At 38.5% G+C, this 17,835-nt stretch overlaps 1 protein-coding gene across 8 annotated transcripts in view; it reads left to right on the top strand.

The window, feature by feature from the left end:
* Nucleotides 1-17,835, top strand: part of SLC12A6 (solute carrier family 12 member 6) — a 100,417-nt gene that overhangs the window by 52,591 nt on the left and 29,991 nt on the right. For 6 of the 8 annotated variants that reach the window (XR_004263769.1, XR_004263768.1, XM_032261254.1 and 3 more), the window contains exon 2: nt 3,529-3,573. The exons of the other annotated variants lie outside the window; for them this stretch is intronic. Coding sequence is in view for 4 of the 6 variants with exons in the window: in XM_032261254.1 (XP_032117145.1) it covers nt 3,529-3,573 (45 nt within the window). In the remaining 2 variants the exon portion in view is untranslated. The remainder of the gene's footprint in view (nt 1-3,528; nt 3,574-17,835) is intronic. 8 annotated transcript variants of the gene reach the window in all.

The following is a 17,835-nucleotide window of genomic DNA, read 5'->3' as shown; positions in this document are numbered from 1 at the left end:
CGGGCAAGCGCCACCATGCCTAGCTAATTTTTTGTATTTTTAGTAGAGACGGGGTTTCACTATGTTGACCAGAATGGTCTCGATCTCTTGACCTTGTGATCCACCCGCCTCGGCCTCCCAAAGTGCTGGGATTACAGGCTTGAGCCACCGCGCCCGGCTTAGCTGAGCATGGTGGCATGCGGGTTTAAGCTTTGCTCTTCTTGCCCAGTGTGGAGTGCAATGGCATGATCTCAGCTCACTGCAACCTCTGCTTCCTGGGTTCAAGCCATTCTCCTGCCTTAGCCTCTGGAGTAGCTGAGATTACAGGCGCATGCCACCATGCTCAGCTAATTTTTGTATTTTCAGTAGAAACAGGGTTCCACCATGTTGGTCAGGATGCTCTCAATCCCCTGACCTGAGATGATCCACCGGCCTTGGCCTCCCAAAGTGCGGGATTACAGGCGTGAGCTGCCACACCCAGCTGAGTTAATTCTTTCTAAAGGAAAAGTCATTTATATTTTCCTCTTTAAAACCATACCTAGTCTGCCAGAGCTATCTGAGATGTTTTTCTATTTCTCTTTATAGGACATATTCCCTGGCAATTCCAAATAACTTGTTTTAAACTGTCATACCTTGTTTTAGAAAAAGAAAGTTAGAATTACAGAATATTGAGAAGCAAGAACATAAGTTCTCAAAGTATCAAGACTATAAACTTTTTCTTGGGGCAGTAACGTGTTGTGTCTTTAGCCACTGATAAACTCAGGCATTCATTTTTTATTTTATTTATTTATTTATTTATTTTTTGAGACAGTCTCTCACTCTGTCCCCCAGGCTGGAATGCAGTGGCACAATCTTGGCTCACTGCAACCTCCGCCTCCCAGGTTCAAGCAGTCCTCCTGCCTCAGCACCCCCTAGTAGCTGGGATTACAGGCACGCGCCACCATGCCCGGCTATTTTTTGTACTTTTAGTAGAGACAAGGTTTAACCATGTTGGCCGGTCTGGTTTTGAACTCCTGACTTCAGATGATCCACCCGCCTCGGCCTCCCAAAGTGCTAGGATTACAGGCATGAACCACTGTACTTGGCCTAGTTTTTTAGAACTATAAACATTAAAATATGAGGTTCTCAACTTTTTCTGTTCCTGCACACCTGAGAGATACAAGGTATTCATATTAGTGACTATAGCTGGGAATCAGAATCTTGAAGGAGGGGTGTTGGTATGATTAAAGAGAAAAATAGATGATGTGATAACCCTTACCCAACTTATCCTCTAGAGTCACTGGAGTAGATTTAGATGATGACCAAGGTTCTTCTAGTTCTAAAATTCTATTCTTTCCATGCCACCTACATGCCTGCTTCTCCACAACGATAGGGCCCAATTTTTCCTAAGAGAGAGTGTGACAGCAATCTAATAAACCAACTTACTACAGAACTGTTATTCCTACTTTGTCTTATGTGCAAGAACAACATATATACATGTGGCAGGGGGCAGGGGGAAAGATAAGGTCTCGCCCTGTCACCCCGGCTGGAGTGCAGTGGCGTCATCATAGCTCGCTGCAGCCTCTAACTCTTGGGCTCAAGGGAACCTCTTGCCTTAGCCTCCTGAGTAGCTGGGACTACAGGTGCATGCACCACTATGCCTACCTAATTTTTAAAATGTTTTGTAGAGATGCAGTCTCACTATGTTGTTCAGGCTGGTCTCAAACTCAGACCTCGTGATCCTCCCGCCTCACCTCCCCAAAATGCTGAGATTACAGGCAGGAGCCACTGCATCCAACCCCAGTATCCATTATTTAGATGGGAAGTAAGATAAGTTTAAAGTAAAAACTGGGAATTCACTTGCTGGTATGTTTGGGGAAAATATTCCAGAATAGGAGCATTTCAAATTTTTCTTTTTCAAACAAAATTAAGGAAAAAAATCCCCTGAAAATAAAATTTTAAATGTTCAAATAGCATTTAAAACTTTTGTGGCAGAAATCAGGTTTCTACCTTACTTCCTTAATTAAAGTATGTAGCGTATACTCCAGTATACATCAGAAGCTGAAATTTGTTAAGTATTCTGATTGTTTCTTTCTGTCTGGAATGCTTGAAGTGTTAAATTTAATTAAGTGATATATAAAACATATGGACTATGGAAGATATTTGAATTTTGTGTAAAACAGCAATAATAGGATATAAAAATATCTGAGATTTATTGTTAGACAAAATCACAGGTACTTTTATGTAATCTGTTGCATACATCATAACTAGAAAATACTAAAGTTCAGTTAGAGGTTAGTGAAAATAAAGGGTTAACTTTTTCCCCATTGTTCACATACCGTTGGTCTAAAATTATTTTTATTACCCCAGACACATTCAAGGAAGCCAGAATCCTCAGCATCTCAAGAGATTTAGTCTTTGAGGAAAGTGGAGCTTACTCTTTTCTGTTTTTAGCTCTTAGTGCTTTTCAAAGCTTTAAAATAAGCGAGTGGTTGACTGTTAAATGGTGATTGTCCTTGTCTCTTGCATTAGGAGCTTGGCTTATTGCCACTAATTTTATTTCAGATTACTAAAGAAATTGATATTTATGAAAGCAAATTTAGTCAGTGTATCTTAAAGTCAAACTAGAACATATCTGCTAATAGCAATGTGTTTTATTTATGTCTTGACTTTGAGCTGCTGTAGCCATAAGTTTTTTTGTGTCATTAAAATGTTCATTTGTCATTAAAAATGTAACTCATGTCACAACCCTGAATCATCCTCCTACTTTATGAAACTGTTGCTTGGTTAAATTTGTGTGATTATTATTTTTTTAATTTACTTTTTATTGTGGCAAAATATATACAATACAGAAGTTACCATTTTAACCATGTTTAAGTGTACAAATCAGTGGCATTAATTATATTCACAGTGTTGTACACCCATTACCACTATCTGTTTCCAAAATTTCTCATCACCTCAAACAGAAACTCTGTATTCTTTAAGCAATAACATTCCATACCCTCTTCCACCTGGCGCCTGGTCACCTCTAATCTACTTTCCATCTTCATAAATTTGCCCTTCCTCAACATTTTATATAAATTGAATCATATATTCATCTTTTTATGTCTGATTTGTTTACCTTAGCATAATGTTTTCAAGGTTTATCTGTGTCATCACATGTATCAGAATTTCATTACTTTTTATAGCTGAACAATATTCTATTGTAGGTATGTATTACATTTTGTTGATTCATTCATCTGTGGGAGTATACTTGGTAACCTTTTGGCTATTGTGAATAATTTCACCATAAACTTTGTGGTAAAGTATCTGTTTGAGTTCCTGTTTTCAATTATTTTGGAAGTATAATTAGGAGTGCAATTGCTGATGGTGATTATGTTTAACTTTTTGAGGAATGTGATCATTCTTTACACTAGTTCATTTTGTTTTTTATTATCTTCACATCAATATTTCATAAGTTTTTTTCATTTTTTGCTTATTTCCTTGGTTGACTTTTGTTGCTGATTTTAAAGAAATTATTTGTTTTGATCATTCATTTTTTTCTTTTCTTTTCAATTGTTTGTTTTTCAGACCTGAGTCAGAACTCCATCACAGGGGAACACAGCCAGCTGTTAGGTATAGTATTACTGTGGGGATTGACTCTCTCCAAAGTCACCCTTAACTCCTTCGTTCTAACAGACATTATTCCCTTCTCTGATTCTGTTTTCTGTTCCCTCCTTTCCTACTTTCCACTCCACAACTTTTTTCCTGCTGTTTCTATTCCCACCTTGGTAAGTTTTAGGAAACTACTTCTATAACTGATTACTAAGACTCAGTTAAATTAAAAGTAATTTTGCATAGTCTGCGGTTAAAAAAATCTAAGAACTAGAACTTTTTTTTTTCAAGATAATTTAGCAAGAAGATATTATAATACCTTATAATATCTCCAACTTTGCAGCTAATTTTCCCGTTTTGTTACTTTTCTTGGCCTTTTGATCACCATTTTGATTATTAAAAAGTACTTTATAAACAGCATGGCCTTAAGCAGTCCTTAGAATTTGTTGTTCCAGTTCCTTATCTATGAAACACGTTATGGAAGTGAATTTACTTCCTCTGGTTATCACTTCTTTAACCTTCAGTAAACGTGTAATTTGACAAGAATTTTTGTTTTGTTTGTTTGAGATGGAGTCTTGCTCTGTTGCCAGGCTGGAGTGCAGTGGCACAATCTTGGCTTACTGCAACCTCTGCCTCCTGGGTCCAAATGATTCTCCTGCCTCAGTCTCCCAAGTAGCTAGGATTACAAGTGTGGGCGACCATGCCCAGCTAATTTTTGTATTTTTAGTAGAGACAGGGTTTCACCATGTGGGCCAGGATGGTCTCGATCTCCTGACCTCATAATCCGCCCACCTTGGCCTCTCAAAGTGCTGGGATTACAGGTGTGAGCCACTGCGCCCAGCCATGACAAGAATTTCACAAGACCTCAGGATTGATAAATTCTCAGAATATAAAAAGAAACGTACTCTGATGAGGCATTCATCCCATATAAAAGGTATATATAAGCAAAGTAAAAGTCCTTTGAAGTATCTCTTCTTACCACCTCACTTCCACCTCTTATAAGTAGTTGCTGTTGACAGTTTCTTGGGAATTCTTTTAGAAGTTTTTAATTATAAATTTTTATGTTATATATCATTATCTTTTTTTCGTTTATATATCAATGGTGTTATAGTAAATAGACTGTTCTGCTACACAGACTGCTTCTTTTTACTTAACATTTTACCTTGGACATCTTATATCAGTCTGTAAAGATCTGTTTCAAGGGCCAGGCACAGTGGCTCACGCCTGTAATCCCAGCACTTCAGGAGGCCAAGGCAGACAGATCACCTGAGGTCAGGAGTTCGAGACCAGCCTGACCAACGTGGAGGAAAACCCGTTTCTACTAAAAATACAAAAATTTGCCGAGCGTGGTAACACATGCCTGTAATCTCAGCTACTTAGGAGGCTGAGACAGGAGAATCACGTGAACCCAGGAGGCAGAGGTTTTGGTGAGCCAAGGTCACGCCATTTCACTCCAGCCTGGGCAATAAAAGCAAAACTCCCATCTCAAAAAAAAAAAAAAAAAAAAAGATCTGCTTCATTCCTTTGTGGTGGAAGAGTATTTTATTGTGCTCCTACACTATAATTTTATTCAGCCAGTTTCCTACTCATGAGCATTTATTTCCAAGTATGTTACTGTTATACGTTATGTTGCAGTCAATGTCTTGTACTTATAGTCCTGCAATCTTAATGCCAGTATATATGTAGGGTAAATTCCTAATAGTGGAATTCCTTACTCAAAAGATACATACATTTTTTAAAAGATATATCAGCTTAAACTGTCACCAGTGTATACTTGACTCCCTATAATTTAAAAAAATAGGTATTATTAATCTAAAATAGTTTTTTTACCTAAAAGGTAAAAATGGCATCTCTAGTTTTTTATTTATACTTCCTTCAGTATATGTGAGGTTAATTAATTTTTAGTGTATTATTTAGTATATTAACACTCGTGTGTGTATGTGTATGCTTTGATTCAAGGCTTATTTTGATCACTGCAGAGCTCTTAGCTATTTAAATACATGTAAAGCAGCTATGGAAAAACAAGCTATCAAAAAGTCCAAAGTAGGGAAAGTAGAGAATTTGTTAAATAAGCTGGGATACTTGTTTTTTGCTCTTTCTATGTTAAAGACTTAGAATAGTTCTTGACTTATTGAGACTGTAGCCCTCATTCCTTTAGTGAATTTATGTGCTAGAACAGTACGTGACATCCTAGGCACTCAATAAATATTTGTTAAGTAAATGATTTGACATAAATATAGAAATCTAATCACTAAGGTCCTGGCCGTGTGATGTTAAAATATTTTTTTTTTTTTGAGACAGATTCTCGCTCTGTCATGCAGGCTGGAGTGCAGTGGCATGATCTCAGCTCACTGCAACCACTGCCTGTCAGGTACAAGCAATTCTCCTGTCTCAGCCTTCCAAGTAGCTGGGAGTACAGGCACCTGCCGCCACACCCAGCTAATTTTTGTATTTTTAGTAGAGACGGGGTTTTACCACATTGGTCAGTCTGGTCTCAAACTCCTGACCTCACGTGATCCACACACCTCAGCCTCCCAAAGTGCCGGGATTACAGGCGTGAGCCACCATGCCTGGCCACTTTTTTATACTTTTATATTGTATAGTTGCTTTACGTTGTTCAAAAATAGTCTTCTGTATATAAAAATTTTATATTTGGATCAGGGATGATTAAGCTTTTATTGAAAAATTTTGCCAGACCATGGGAAGAACATCTTTCCTCTAAACTATGAGAGTGCTTCTATCCCTGATACATACGTGACAGCAGAGATGCTTGAGAATAGTTTATTATCATCAAGAACACATGCACAGTGGAGGCAGCTTAGCTGATAAAATGGACAGTCAAAAGTTGATACAGTTCCAGTATTACCAAGCTGGATTTGGGTCCCAACTAACCACCTGCAATAAAGGATACATGGGGAATTGTAGGCAAAAAGAAATAGCTTTGATTGTGAATGAAGAGTTATCTTAGTCATTTTTAGCCAAAAAATTCTAATAGTGTTTTCAAAGAGACTACTTTAAACATTAATCTTATTTGGCAGCCTACAGTTGCATTCAATTTTTAGCCTACTTGAGGATTTATCCAGTCTTTTGGCCAGATTCTCAGGTTAGTCCATCCTGCCACCCGGAGTTCTCTCTCCTGGGTTCATGGAGTCAGATCATATTTTCCTTTTTTTTTCATGCTCTGAAGAACTATCATCTTCTGTTTTCTGTCCTAAGTATCTTTGTCTTAGCTATAGCCTCAAAATCTTTAAAAGGCTGGTTTATTGAAAGAAATTTATGAGTTTGCAAAAGAGTGAAAGGTGTTTTTTTGTTGAATTTTCTAACCATCCGATAAGTTACTCAGAAAAGGCATTATAAGCTTGAATATTCAAGCTTATATGCTTGATTATTCAAATTCCTAATAGTGGAATTCCTTATATAATGCTTGAATGTTCAAGCTTATAATGCCTTTTCTGAGTGACTTATCAGATGGTTAGAAAATAACATCCAGCTCTCCCTAAAAACCTTGTTTAGAGTAATTTGGTCTGGTAGGTGAAAAACTGGTTCAATTGCCTTGACAGCTTAATTGAATTTGTAATAACATCTTTCAGACCTTTCCTGTTGAATTGGATATATAGTAGCACTTTCCAGGCCTTCTAAATGTATTTACTGTCAACAGGGCACTGTTATTTTAATGTTTCCACTGACTCATCAGGTCTCTTGCAAAACTTAGGGTCAGGCTAAGGAGATATATAGGAGAATAAAACTGCTATTGTAATAATGAATCAAGCTGTACACCTGTGATTTCTGAACTTTGTGTGTGTGTGTCTGTGTAGCTTTCTACTTAACAATTTTTTAGAAGGCTAGCAAGCAAACAAGCCTTGGGTCCAGGAATTATTAGAAGTTTTATCAGACAGCCTAGGAAAAATAATTCTAGTCTTCTGCAGTCAATCTCTCATGGAATAGAAAACCAAATAACCACTACCTCAGTTTTGAGACTTTTGCAGCCTTAATACCAAAACTTCAGAACGGCAATATGAGATTCAAAAAAAAAAATAGTATAGACCAACCTTACTTAGGATCATATCTACAATCCTGAACAAAATATTTGCAATCTGAATCAAGCAACATATTTTTTTTTAATTACTCCCATCGTCAAGTTTGGTTTCTGCTAGAAATACATGGTTGGTTTAATATTGAAAGTCAATTTATATAATATACTATATTTACCAATTAAAAGAAAAACATTGTATAATCATCTTAATAGATGTTAAAAAAGCATTTGCTTTGAAACATACCTGATATGGTTTGGCTGTGTCTCCACCCAAATCTCATCTTGACTTGTAATTCCCATAATCCCCACTTTTTGTGGGAGGTAACTGAATCATGGAGACAGTTTGTGAGTGAGTCTTACGAGATCTGATCGTTTTATAAGTGTCGGGCATTTCCCCTGCTTGCACTCATTCTTTCTCCTGCTGCACTATGATTTTAAGTCTTCTGAGGCTTCCCCAAGCCATGCTGAACTTCGAGTCATAAACCTCTTTTCTTTTTTTTTGTGGGGCGTGGAGGGTGGGACAGAGTCTTACTCTGTCACCCAGGCTGGAGTGCAGTGGCATGATCTTGGCTTACTGCCACCTCTGCCTCCCAGGTTCAAGTGATTCTCTTTCCTCAGTCTCCCAAGTAGCTGGGCTTACAGGCACCCACCACCACACCCAGCTAATTTTTGTGTTTTCAATGGAGATGGGGTTTCACTGTGTTGGCCCGTCTAGTCTCAAACTCTGGGCCTCGAGTTGTCTGCCTGCCTTGTCCTCCCAAAGTGCTGGGATTAGAGATGTGAGCCACTGTACTCAGCCAAACCTCTTTTCTTTATAAATTACTCAGTCTCAAGTATTTCTTCATAGCAGCATGAGAAAGGACTAATATACAAAAAACCCAATGTTTAAGTTCACAATTTCATGATGATAATTTCAAAAACTAGCCAGACACAATGGCTCACGCCTATAGTCCCCACACTTCAGGAGGCTGAGGAGGGAGATAGGATTGCTTGAGGCCAGGGGTTCAAGATCAGACTAGGCAACATTGCAAGAACCCATCTCTACAAAAAAGCAAAAAATAATTAGCTGGGCGTGTTGGCACACACCTATAGTCCTAGCTACTCTGGAGGCTGCATTAAGTTGTGATGCTGCCACTGCACTCCTCCAGCCTGGGCAACAGAGTGATACCCTGGTCTCATAGAAAAAAAAAAAAAACCCACAACTAATTGGTTACCATTGAAGTATTTTGTGAACCAATTATTCTGAGAACTGATCAGTAAAGGGAAAGAACTAAGTATTTTACCTGTTTTTAACTGAACCACTTGGTAACCAAATAGTAGATTAAAGGAAATGTCTCTATATAGAGGTAATGCAGCTAACAAATGAAGGAACCATAATAGAATGAGAATATTACCTTTTGGCAACCTCTCATAAATTAATGGAGCTAGGCATTACTCATCAACAATTGCTAATATCTCAAAAGGAAAGACAACCAGATGACAATGACAGGTACCTACTGGCAGATCATAATACCACTGTGAAGTAGTTTTCCTCCCTACCCTCCTAAAGTACTGAATGTGATTAAGCTTTTAGATCCAGCTACCAATTTATAGGAATTACAAAAAACAGAACAGGTTAAACAGCATTATGTGGATGCCATCATCAAAACCCAGACCATCAGAAACTCTCTAGGACAAATAGCATGGTTTCCTTAACAAATAAATTGCAAAACAAAGTATAAAATAAAAAACATAATTTACAGCATTTGGACAAGCTTTCAGATTCACATAGTAACATAGTACAAACCCAAACCTGTGCCAAGGGAAATTAAGTACCATTACTGCCCTCCTGCCTAGCTCAGACCAGAAAAGGCCATTTGACAAGATTAGGAAGCTAAAGGAGTAATTGAGATTTATCTGGGGCCCAAATTATAGTATAAGAGATTTATCTGGGGCCCAAATTATAGTATAATTGACAAAAGCAACATTGTAGAAGTAATAACGTTATAACAATAAGGTGTTTATAAAGAGTAAGACCTTTGGTATACCTTTTTCTGTTTACAAAAAAAAAATATGCCATACAAAACAGAAATCTGAAATCTTGAATAGATCTGTCTTAACAGTTTTCATTTGAATTATGCGTTGGAGCACCAGTAAGTTTCCCAAAAATATCAGCATTATTGAGATAGTAAAATGAGAAAAAGAAATGGAACAGTGTCTGGGCACCAGTGGCTCACACCTGTAATCCCAGCACTTTGGGAGGCTGAGGCAGGTGGATCACCTGAGGTCAGGAGTTCCAGACCAGCCTGGCCAACATGGCGAAACCCCATCTCTACTAAAAATACAAAAAATGAGCCCAGAATGGTGGCGGGCACCTGTAATCCCAGCTACTTGGGAGGCTGAGGCAAGAGAATCACTTGAACCCAAGAGGCGGAGGTTGCAGTGTGCTGAGATTGCGCCACTTTGCACTCCAATCTGGGCAACAGAATGAGACTCCGTCTCAAAAAAATAAAAAAGGAAGAAACCATAATAGTAATCTGATAGATGATGTAATGCAAAGCGTTACTGAGGCCAGTCTCAGTAAGGATCCTTCAAAGGACTCATTTTAGGATTCTGGATAATCATAAAAGAGCCCTGGAATATGGATTTGGTTCTTAGTTCCTGCAGAGTAAAGATTATTTGCTATTCAGAAACTAGAAGTTCCTTTCCATCTGGTATCTCCTGGGTACACAATAGTGACCCAGACTTTTGAAGCCTGAACTCTAAAGCACTATGGTTTCCCACCAAGGTATTCAAGCCAAGAAGTAATCTATGCCTTTCTATATAACCACTTCTAATTTCATACCTTTTGGGATAACCCACTTGATGAAAGCTTTATGTCTTGCGTTGGAAACCCTTGACCTTTCATGACTGTCCACACAACCCATGATTGACCAGGAACTCTATGGGAGCCTCCCATTGCACAACACTACCACAAGTAGACCATGAGTACAAGGCATATTGGAGGCATCATTGGTCTCCTAAAATGTAGGTAAAAATCTCCAGGAATGTTCTTCCACCTTCCAAAAAAAAGTAAGCAAGCAAAGGAAGGTGGGCCAGAAACAGCCAGGATCTGGACTGTCTGATGATTATCACGAATAAAATTGTCATAAAAGTTATGTTGATTTCACCTGAAACTTGAGACTAGAGAAGTTCGAACATAGAGGTACCAGGGATGCAGCAGGGGGAGCCAGAGCTGCTAGGAGGTGGCTTGGACAGCAGGTAGCAGAATGGGACAGGATTGTCCTCATGCAGATTTTCATAACAGCATCTTTGTAAAGTTATTGAACAGTAGAGAGGTAGTATGTTGACAACCCTCAAGATAAATGACATGGTACTGAGTCTGGGATACAAAATTCTATTAAATGTTCAAATCAGTAGAGGATGCAGTCATGAAGATGAGCAAACTCCTCAAGAATGAAAGGCTGTTTAAAGAGAAGGAAAATAAATGGAACTTCCAGAATAGAAAAAACATTTATTGATATAAAAAATTAAATGGTAGCTTAGTAGTAGGTAAATAATGTAAACAAAAAGAACTGCGTCTTAATGAAACTGCAGAATAAGAAAAGATCTTGAAAGCAGCCATAGAGAAAAGACAGTTCATCAAAGGAACAACAGAATGACAGAAAAATTCTCAATAGCAAAGTACAAAGCCACAAATGCAAACCAGAAAACACAAATAAATGTACATAAAAATTTTGTAGAGACAAGTCACAGTGTTGCTCATGCTGGTCTCAAACTCTTGACCTCAAGCAGTCTTCCAGCCGTGGCCTCCCAAAGTGCCGGGATTATAGGAGAGAGCCACTGTGCCCAGCCTAAAGACATTTCTGACAGTCACTACTGGAGGTGCTACTGGCATCTAATCAGGCCAGGGATGCTCTTAAATATTCTACATATTCTGCAGTGCACAGGACAGTTCCCCACAAGAAGTAATTATTTGCTCTAAAATTCCGTAGTTCTTGGTTTGAGAAACAGAAAGGAGTTCTAAGGAAGGTACCTCAAGAAAAAATAAAATGATCCTAGAAGACTAGTAGTCTGAAGTGTAACAAAGGGTAGTGAATAAATGAGCTAGTAAACTTGTACCTTAACCTAAATCAGTGTTGTCTCTATAAAACAACTCTTAATATTTATGGAGTTTTTTTTTTTAAACGGAGACTACTGGGAACATTGGACACCAACATTGGGTAAGTCAGGAAGAGAAAGTTGGAACTGAAGTATTAGAAAGTCATTGTGTTCAGGAGGCTGTCAAGCAATTGTTTTAACTTACTTAACAATTTAAGTAAAATATATACCTGTAGTAAAATGTCAAGGGTCATCGCTAAAAGAACAGAAATGGAGGATGGAAACTAGAGGGGAAAATGGTATTAGGGAAAAACAAACCAAAATATCCAAAGAGTGAGAGAGACAGGGGATGAGAATGAATCATAGAGAAAGAACAAATAAAAAGATGGTGGAACCCTGTCTAAATATATTAATCACTAAGGTTGATTGACTAAACTTGGTAGTTCAAAAGACAGATTGCCAGACTTTTAAAAATCCAACCCAAACAAATAGATGATAAACTTATGTGGCTTAAAATGCCAATAAATTCGGAGGTAATTTGATAAGAAAAAAATAATTACTAAACAACGGATGTATGTTTAAAATTGTGCCAGCCAGGCACGGTAGCTCACATCTGTAATCTCGGCACTTTGGGAGGCTGAGGCAGGCTAATGGCATGAGTCCAGGATTAAACCTTTTTTTATTATGTGGTTACCTTCTAATCCCTAATAAAATTTACAAACAAATGTATCTGATATTAATAAAATTATATTAGCTTTCATTTCGTTAGTGTTTCCCTGATAGCTCTTTCCTTAATATTTTCCTAATGTTCGGCTTTTGTATGTCCTTATGTTTCTTATAAATAATATATGTCTTGATTTTGTTGTTTAATCCAGTCTTGTCAATCTTTATCTTTTAAATTTAGTCTATATACATATATTACAGGTATTATTGATATACTTGGACCATTCTGCCATCCTAAATTATTTGTCCCACTTTTTCTGCTTCTTTATATCTCTTCTTAAAAAAAAAAAAAAAAAAAAGCTATCTATATTACCCCTGCCTCCCAAATGAACATTAGCACACTGTCACATTACTTTCTCCTTTGCTCCAACCACATTGTGTTATTTCAATCAGAAAAGGCGGGTCTATTCAATAAATGTATTTGGAAGAACTATCCATTAACTAACTTACATGATGTGGCTCTTTTCTGTCTTTCTATATATGCTCTCTTTTCGTCACTCTCCTTTAGCTATGTTGTCCTTTCTGCTTTATGAATCTACTAAATTTTTTTCTGCTTTAAGATCTTTTAAAATTGCTATATTTCCTCTGTCTGAAATGTAGACTTTTCCTTATTATCCTATGCCAGGAGTGTGCTGCAGCCAGCTCATATCAGCTCACAAGAGCCAGTTATGCAAATCTCTTCCCAAAACCATGTTCATTGTCTTACATTAGTAGTTTGAAATTGGCCATGCATGAATACTTATACCACAGAAATTATCAGGTATTCCAAGTCAGGGGTTTAAAGCCTTTAGAGGTTGCTTATCAACACGCCAGTGGCCTTATATGAATTTGTCATTCCCCTCCCTAGTCACAGTCTCTCCCAATACCTATTTCATTTTCTTCCTTGAATTTACACTTCTTCAAATTCTTTAATTTTATTTTATTTTATTTTATTTTATTTTTGAGGTGGGGTTCCACTCTTGTTGCCCTGGCTGGAGTGCAATGGTGTGATCTCGGCTTACTGCAAACTCTGCCCCCCATGTTCAAGCAATTCTCCTGCCTCACCCTCCCGAGTAGCTGGGATTACAGGCATGGGTCACCATGCCCAGCTAATTTTGTATGTTCAATAGAGATGGGGTTTCTCCATGTAGATCAGGCTGATCTCGAACTCTGACCTTAGGTGATCTGTCCACCTTAGCCTCCCAAAGTGCTGGGATTACAGGTGTGAGCCACCATGCCTGGCATTTCCTGAAATTCTTTTTGGGTTTGTTTTTATTTTGTCCTGTTTTTTGTTGCTGCTATTGTTGTTTTTACTTATTTTTTATCTTCTGTAACTTCAGTGTATGCACAACGAAGGCAGTGTCTTTAACTGCCATGTCTACCGCTATACCCTTGGGACCTAGAACAGTACCCAATACATCCTAGGAATTTAATAAATAATAGTTGAATAAATTGAATAAATGAATTACTCAGAAGTGGTGATAATTTTAAGCTATGCTCTTTAAAATTTTCTATTCTGGAGCCATTAGAAAGAGGAAAAGAATTATATTTTTCTTTCTTTTTATAACTTTTTATTACTGAAAATATCAAAGGTACGGAAAAGCAGGATAGCATAATAAACTGCTATGAATGCATCATCCAGCTTCAACAGTGTTACAAATCTGTTTTCAAGACCCTACCTAATTTTTCCCTGGACTGTTTTAAAGAAAATTCCAGGCATCATATGATTTTACCTGCCCTTTATAAAAAATAAGTGATAATTTTCGCTTATTTTTTATTGTTTTAAAAATGCCTTTTTACGTTTGATTTGTTGAGTTAGGATCCTAACAGTGTTCACACTTTGCAATTAGTTGATATGTCTTTTAAGTCTCTTTTATGTATAAAAGTTCACCTTTTAAGTTTATGCCATTTATTTGCTGGAAAAAGTCAGATCATCTTGTAAAATTTCTCACATTCTGAATTTGGTGATTATATCCTTGTGATGTTTAACATGTTCCCCCTTTGTGTTTTCTTTAAAGTGATAGATTTTGAGGCTTGATTAGATTCAATTTCCCTTCTTCTGGCAAGAATATATCATAGCTTGTACAGTGTATTTTTCATTGTATTACAGGAGAGTGTGTTGTCCTACCTTCAGAGATGTTAAAGCTGATTAGCAGGCTCCAGATCACCCTGATTCGTCCATTGTAAAGTTCTGCCTCAGCCTTTCACCTAATGGTTTTAACAACCATTAATGATCATTGCCTAAATCCATTATTTCATTAGTGACTTTTTTTTCTAATTCTGTCATTCCATCTATGGAAGGATGAAATTTTCTTTTAATTAGTGGTTACCCTGAAATGCAGTTGGCACAAGAAAGGCAAGATGATTGCTTTCCATTTATTTTTTTCTGTTTATTATTTTTCAGAGGCATGTGTTGTTTCCTTAACAACCCCACAAAGGTGACTAATTTTTCAAAATATCATTTTGGGTGTTTCATAAATTTGCATTTCAATCCATCACATTATATATTTTTAGTATTTATATTATTCCATTTTTGGGCATTGGGAACCCCTTCAGTTTGGCTCTGTACCCTTTGATGTGACCCAGTAATTTTGATAGTTTATTGACTGTTTCTCAGGCCCATCCTTATACGTTTAAGGTCATAGGGTTTTTAATTCTTTAATTTTTATATTGATATTTATTTCCCAAGTATTGAAAATGTTAGTTTTTAATAGTATTTATGTTATTTATTTTTCTCTTCACTCTTGCCAGACTCTGTAATTATATAACTTTTACATAATAATGAAACAAAGTTAAGGAAGTACTCAAATAACACAGTCTGCTGTCTTACGGACCTAGTCTCTTTTTTTTCCTCAGCTCTTTCACTGAATTTCTGTCAGATGCCTCTTTTAACTTTAAGGGTTTGTACAAAAATAATAGTTAAATAACATAATATAACGTTTTTCTTTTTTCAACATTTTTCTCCCCCAGACTGGGTCTCACCCTGTTGCCCAGGCTGGAGTGCGGTGGATCAGTCATGGCTCACTTGCAACCTTGTACTCCTGGGATCAAGGGATCCTCCTGCCTCAGCCTCCTGAGTAGCGAGAACTACAAGCACACACCACCATGCCCTGCTAGTTTTTAAAATTTTTTTGTAGAGGTAGGGTCTCAATGTTGCCCAGGCTGATCCAGAACTCTTGGACACTAGAATCCTCCCACCTGGGCCTCCCAAAGTTCTAGGATTACAAGCATGAGCCACCATGCCTGCCCTATTTTTTTCAACTTTTATTTTGGATTTAGAGGGTACATGTACAGGTTTGTTATATGTGTATATTGCATGATGCCGAGGAATGCGGTATGTGCAGTCCTTTCACCTAGGTAGTAAGCATAGTGACACAGGATTTTTCTTCGTCTTTTTAAGACAAACTCTCACTCTGTAGCCCAGGCTGGCATGCAGTGGCTAGATCTCAGCTCATTGCAACCTCCAGTTCCCAGGTACAAGCAGTTCTTCTGCCTCAGTCTCCCAAATAGCTGGGACCACAGGCACGCCCCACCACACCTGGCTAATTTTTGTATTTTCAGTAGGGAGGGGGTTTCACCATGTTGGCCAGGCTGGTCTCGAACTCTTGACCTCAAGTGATCCACCCACTTTGGCCTCCCAAAGTGCTGGGATTACAGGCGTGAGCTACTGCGCCCAGCCAACACAGGATTTTTTTTGGCCACTTTGCGAGCCAGAGACCTGCGGCCAGTAGCATTCATGCACAGGCCTTGCTCAGGCCCAAGCTCACCAGAAGAAACGCCCAGTCTATTCAGCCTATTGGGCTGTGCCTGGCTTGCGCTCCAGTGCAGATCCTGCAGCCATTTCAACTGCACACTCAGACCCTGGTGGGAGTTGGGCGGTGAGCGAGCAAGCGCAGAGTCTGGCCGGCTGCTCCAAGCACTGAGGCAGGAGCAGGCTCTATGTGGGGCTTGTTGCTGGACCAGGGACAGGAGCAGGCTCCATGTGGGGCTTGTTGCTGGACCAGGCGTGTCACACTGATGGGAACACCGTGGCGCCCAAATAGGGGTGCCCGCAACCCTGAACCTCAGAGGGGCTGTTGCAGTGTGTTAATTGTGCTTTTAGTCCCGCCATCTGCAGCCGAATGGACAGCGAGTTCTTTCAGTGTCATCGCCTCACTCTGGTGTTGGTTTCCGTTGCGTGGGGTAGCTGCCCTCCACTGGCAGAGCGTGGAGGGCCACAGTATTACAGCCTTCTTTGTACCTGTGTTAGGTAGGTCCTGAGTTATTGTCCCCCATCCAAGAAGAATGAGGTTGTGCTGATGATCAAAGGGTAGGGAGGGCAGAGAAGAATTTTGTTGAATGACAAGAAACGGTTCTTAAGGGAGAGGACATGCAAGGGTGGTCTCTCTCTCTCTCTCATTGGGGCTGGGTCCAGGAGTTTATGGGCTCAGAGTGGGAGAGTGTATGCTGATTGGTTTGTGAGTATGCAAAAAAAGGCTAAAACAAAGTCGCCACTCAAAGGGGCATGATAATGTAAAAAAACCAATTAGGGAAAGGTAGATATCAAGTAAAATAGGTGACAGGTGGGGAATCAATCAGAGGAAAGTGTGACAAACAGGAAGAGAAGTTCTCAATCCAGTCTGTGGATTTATCCAGGACTTGTAGCTAGGCTTTAAATTGTCTTTCCCTTGAAGGTTGGGTTTTCCCTAGGGATCTACCCCATCTGCCTAGGCATCTAACTCCCTCTTGATGCTATCAATAGTACCTGATAGGTAGTTTTTCAGCCCTTTCCTCCTGTCTTCCCTGCCCCCTCTGTAATTCCCAGTGTCTGTTTTTCCCATCTTTATGTCCATGTGTACTCAATGTTTAGCTCCCACTTAGAAGTGAGAACATGAAATATTTGGTTTTCTGTTACACATTAATTTGCTTTGGATAATGGACCCCAGCTGCAGCGATGTTACTGCAGAGGATATGATTTTGTTCTTTTTTTTTTTTATGGGGCTTCATCATATTCCATCGTGTACATTTTATTTATCCAATTTACCACTGATGGGCACCCTGGATTGAACCTTGTCTTTGTTATTGTGAGTAGTGCTATAATGAACTACAAGTGCATGTGTCTTTCTGGTAGAATGATTTATTTTCCTTTGGGTATATACCCAGTAATGGGATTGCTGGGTGGAATGGTGGTTCTAAGTTCTTTGAAAAATCTTCAAATTGCTTTCCATAGTGGCTGAACTAATTTACATTCCCACCAACAGTGTATAAGCGTTTCTTTTTATATGCAGCCTTGCTAACATCTGTTATTTTCGACTTTTTAATCATTGCCATTATGACTGGTGTGAAATGTTTATCACTAAAATCAGAGACATGCAAATCAAAAACTTCATATAATTTATAAAAGGTTAGACAGCTATGAAGGCAGAGGGCTTCTACTGTCATTGTCAGCAGCAATAGTGTGTAAAGGAAACCACATCTAGCACTGTGTT

Source organism: Sapajus apella, unplaced genomic scaffold (genome assembly GCF_009761245.1).
Source record: "Sapajus apella isolate SASKATOON/1434 unplaced genomic scaffold, GSC_monkey_1.0 scaffold122, whole genome shotgun sequence".
NCBI lineage: Eukaryota > Metazoa > Chordata > Mammalia > Primates > Cebidae > Sapajus > Sapajus apella.
The sequence above is the reverse complement of the archived record's forward strand: the minus strand, read 5'-3'. Positions and strand labels throughout refer to the sequence as shown.